At 33.7% G+C, this 4,989-nt stretch overlaps 1 protein-coding gene across 1 annotated transcript; it reads left to right on the forward strand.

Annotated features, from left to right (window-relative positions):
* The first annotated feature begins 1,823 nt into the window (after positions 1-1,823).
* LOC135151751 (methyl-CpG-binding domain-containing protein 8-like) lies at positions 1,824-2,663 on the forward strand. Its single transcript, XM_064090937.1, has one exon. It carries the CDS (start codon positions 1,824-1,826, stop codon positions 2,661-2,663), a length of 840 nt encoding a protein of 279 aa, XP_063947007.1.
* Positions 2,664-4,989: the final 2,326 nt, after the last annotated feature.

The raw sequence follows: 4,989 nt of genomic DNA on the forward strand, positions 1-4,989 counted from the left end.
GTTGAAGAAACAAATTAAAAAGCAAACTTGTATTTCTAAATATTGTTACCGATATAATTATTTATTATTTGTGTATATCAATGACGGATGAAAAAAGTTTTATTAAAAGTAGTTAACATTTCAAAAAAAAATTTGAGATATTATGAATAATAATATATCTCTCATGGATGCTATATATTGATAATATAAAAATTAATTCGAATGTAAGTATGATCCGGGACAAATTGCTTACTCATCCAAGTATGATAAAATGGCATTTTATCATATTTGGGTAGAGCCTAACAACCATATTCATTCTGGAATGAGCAAAGCTTTCTTGGATTATTATTCGTCATATCGAGCGGATGGTTCGAGAGAAAGTTCATACAAGTAGTAGATTCCAAAAGCTAGTTGTGAAGAATTCGGCTTTTGTTACTGTTCTTAATTATTAAGGTACTGTATTTTTTTCTCATTAATTGTTGGGCATGGGTATAGTTGATTTGTGCCGTTTTTTAGTAGTTTTGTCTTTTTATTACTTATTTTTTTTTCCTGAGGGGTCACTTCTCATGTCTATCCATGTACAGTTCTCTGAGGTTGCTTTGTAAATTTTGCATTATATAATTTTACTTGGCAAAGAAATAAAAAGCAGTTATCCTATAGGTTGCTTTTACAATTTTAGGTAATATTATTTTACTTGGTAAAAAAAATAGGAAACTTGTATAATGCAAACTTAATACTGATTTCTGATAATTATTCATTGTTCATGTATATAAATGACGTTGGGATGAAAAAGTCTTATTAAAAATAGTTAACTAATCACATTAACCAAAACAAATTGTGAGATATTATGAATAATAATACATTTATAATGGATGCTATCGATATAAAAATTAATTCGAATAAAAGTATGATCCTGGACAAATTGCTTACTCATTCAAGTATGATAAAATGGCTTTTTTTTATCATATTTGGGCAGAGCCTAACAACCATATAATTCATTCTAGAATGAGCAGGCCTTCTTGGATTATTATTCGTCATATCAAGCAGATGGTTCGGGAGAAAGTTCATACAAGCAGTAGATTCCAAAAGCTAGTTGTGAAGTATTCAGCTTTTGGCACGCATGCAAGAGTTGGTTCAGCCGGTTAAAAGAAAGGATTTGCGTCCTCTTGGTCACATGCCTCCTCTTGGTCGTCACATGCCTCCTGAACCTGAGCCTGTTGCTTAAGTGCGGCTGCGGGTTCCTATGTTAAAAAAAAAAGTATTCAGCTTTTGTTACGGTTATTTATTAAGGTGCTGTAGTTTCTTTTTTGTTGGTTTTTGGGCATTGGTGTAGTTGATTTGTTTTGACCTTCTATTACTTGTTTTTTTCCGTGGGGGCAACTAGTCTCGGGATTTAGTAGAGAGTTCTCTTGTTACTTTGTAACTTTTGCATAATATAATTTTACTTGGCAAAGAAATAAGTAGTTCACTAAGGTTGCTTTTATAACTTTACGTAATACTCATAATTTTTGAGACTGAGATTTTTTTCATTTTAATATAATAATTGACATTTAATTAATATTAACTATGATTATGATAATTATTTAAATATATTAATAATTATTAAAAACTACAAATAAAACAAGAATAATAAAATACCAAAGTCAGAGACCCAAGCACACGTGCGTGTTGCGTGCGCCCTTATCCTGCTAAAGTCTTTATAACCCGACTCAAACTTCTCACTCTCCCTGTCTCTCTCTCGAAATCTCTCTCTCTATATCTCTTACATGATCTCTCAAGCTCTCTCTCACATACACCCATCTCTCTCTCTAAATCTCTTGTCAAAAACACAATCTCTCTCAGCCATGGCCGCCTCAGACGACGTCACCGACCGCCTCCTCACCTCCAAAGCAATCCCCACCATCGACCTCCGCCTCCTCTCCCAATCCGAACTCTTCGCTCTCTCCCTCTGCTCCTCCTCCGCCCTAAACCCTCACCAAAACGACGCCATCATCCCCAAGATAGACTCTACCGTTTTCAACAAATCCGCCGCCAGCCGCAAACAGACCTACTCTCCTGTCCGACTAGCTCCGCGCTTGTCGTCTCGTCGCCGCACTCCGCATCCCCATGCTCCGGCGCCCGCGTCCCCCGAAACCGAGCGCGCGGAGGATTCGAAAATTATTTCGGCGCTCACAGCGTTGTTTTCGAAACAACCTAATCCAAACGGCGTCACTTTATCAAACATTACACACACCACTCATCTACCTAGTTTCTCTATTATACCGAATTTGGCGAATGGAGATGTTATGGGGGCAAATCCTAATGATTTGATGAGTGCAAGTAATTCGATGAATGGAGGTCTGAAACGGAAGAGAGGTAGGCCTCGTAAAGATAAAAGCGTGCAGGATGGTGCTGCAGCGAGTAATTCAATGACTGTAGGTTTAAAAAGGAAGAGAGGGAGGCCTCGTAAAGACAAAGGCGTGCTGGATGGTGCTGCAGCGAGTAATTCTTCGATGACTGTAGGTTTAAAACGGAAGAGAGGGAGGCCTAGGAAGGACACAATTATGCCTGCTTCTACTGCTACAGCTGTGGTGATAGTTCCAGAATCAAAGAATGAGGGGAATGAGAATGATAAGGTAATGGTGGGAGTTCCGGAGGCGAAATTGTCTTTGACTGGAGATGAAGAGAAAAACTGCAGAGATTGAGTAGCAGCGATTTCTTCGGCGAAGGTGAAAAATTGCAGAGATATATATGATTGGACAATGTGTCGGCGGCGGCCTAGGGCAAGATGAAAAATTAACCCTAATTTTTATTTTTATAATAAGGTCAATGCAGAAAGACCATTCACAGATTGGCAAATAAAAGAGCAAATTCTTTTGATTTCTGAACTTTTTGGAATAGGATATATGGACGATACAATATTTTAAATGAATATTTTTTTTATAGAAAAAAGATTCAAAGTGAATATTATAATGCTAAATATTATTTTATTTAGAGTTATTAGCATTTTATCCGTTAGTTTTGGACGCTTTTTGATTTTTTCTCAAATTATATTTGTTGTCGTACTACAACTATAAGTTTTAAACTCATTTTATTTACCACTATTTTAACCAAATTCTATTAAAATTGACTGTTAGTATGAGTTGGCATAAAATATTAATGATTTATATAATTATAATCTAAATCTAAATTAAACTTTCAATATTCTACCTCTTTTATGCTAAAAGTAACGGTCAGTTTAAATGAAATTTAATCGAAAGCAAGCAAAATGAAGAGAATTCGAAATAAAAAGGTACAGCACATAAAGAAATGTAATTTGACAACAAATAAAAAATATTCCAAAATATAAGGAGTGCATATGCTAATTACTCTTTTATTTATAATTGAGCAAATTATCTTCCACTTATCAAAAAAATAAGATGATCATATTCATATCCTATAATTATATAATATCAAAATTTCACAAAAATAAATTGAATATCCATAAACTACTTAAATATTAGTAAGTTGAAGAAAAATTTTATGCTCCTATTTAGCCACACATATATATAATCGAATTAAGGACTTGTTTTAAGAAAGAAAAATTACAATTTACACATTTATGTACTCTTTTACGGATATAAAGTTCGCAATCAGAAATTAAATAATTGCATGAATCTCTTGAAATTCTGAAATAACTGCCTTTATTAATTTTTAAAATTTGGCTAAAGTTTTACGAGGTTTTAATTATTTACATATAACTAAAATTAGGTAAAACTTGTTGATATGTAAGACATTGTGCTTCAATAGTATTGGCGATATATATTGGTTGGCTAAAATTGAAATATATTATATTATTAATATTTTATATTGTTAAAATAGAATATATAATTAGTTCAATATGATAATAAATAATGTGCAATTTTTCAATACATTTTAACAGACCCGGTGGAGGTTCGACAAATATAATCATAAAAGATACGAGATTGACTAAATTTATAGACGACAATAGATATAGTACGTTGGAGTGTGAGTTTATTGACAAATTGGCTAAAAATTTTATTTTTGATATATCAACCCACATTTTAACTGAGAGCATCTCTAATAGCCTCTTTATAGTGGCTCTTAAATTGAAATTTGAAAAGTATTGTAATTTTGCTTGCTCCAATAGACTCTTAGAGCATCTCCAAGAGGCTGTTCAATTAGACTCCTAACTTGAGATTTGAGGAGGGAGAGGAAAAATGTTGCTCCAAGAGACTCTTAAGTGGCTCTTAAATCACTAAGAGCCTCTTGTTTCTCTCTCCTCTCTCCTCAAAGTTAAGAGCCACTACATTACTCCTAACTTATTTTTTCACAATAAAAAAATCCTTACCTCCAATTCACCTCCATCTTTCCATCTCTTTTGTTATAATGGAGCCCGATACATGAATAAAATATGAAATAGAGAAGAGATCCATCTTTCCATCCATTTTGTTATAATGGAGCCCCATATATGAATAAAATATGAAATAGAGAAGAGATGTGGAGAGTATTGTTGGAGTTTACACTCTTAACTTAGTCCTAAATTGCTAAGAGCCACATTTTTTATATTATATTTAAGAGCCAACAAGGAGGCTCTTGGAGCACGATTGGATAGCCCAAGTGGTGGGCTTATCCTCTGTTGTCCCGGGACACCCGGGTTCGACTCTGGCTCACCCCGAGATTTATTAGAACAGATACTAATTTGTAATTTGTAAGGCGTATAAGCCTGCATTGTCAAAAACAAGGAGGCTCTTGGACATGCTCTTAGTCACTCTTAAATTCCCTAAATTTCTCTTCTCTCTCTCTTCAATTGTAAGAGCTACTAGCCACTCTTAACTAATATTTTATAATAAATTTGTAAGCACTCATTCTCTCTCCATCCACTTTCTTTTGTACTTTTATGCACATGACTTTGCTTTTAATAATATAGAACAAAATAAGGAGTAAATATAAGAGGTGTTGTTGGAGTTGAACCTACATTAAATCACTAAGAGTCAATATCTTATATTATATTTAAGAGTAATTTAAGAG

Source organism: Daucus carota, chromosome 3 (genome assembly GCF_001625215.2).
Source record: "Daucus carota subsp. sativus chromosome 3, DH1 v3.0, whole genome shotgun sequence".
Taxonomy (NCBI): domain Eukaryota; kingdom Viridiplantae; phylum Streptophyta; class Magnoliopsida; order Apiales; family Apiaceae; genus Daucus; species Daucus carota.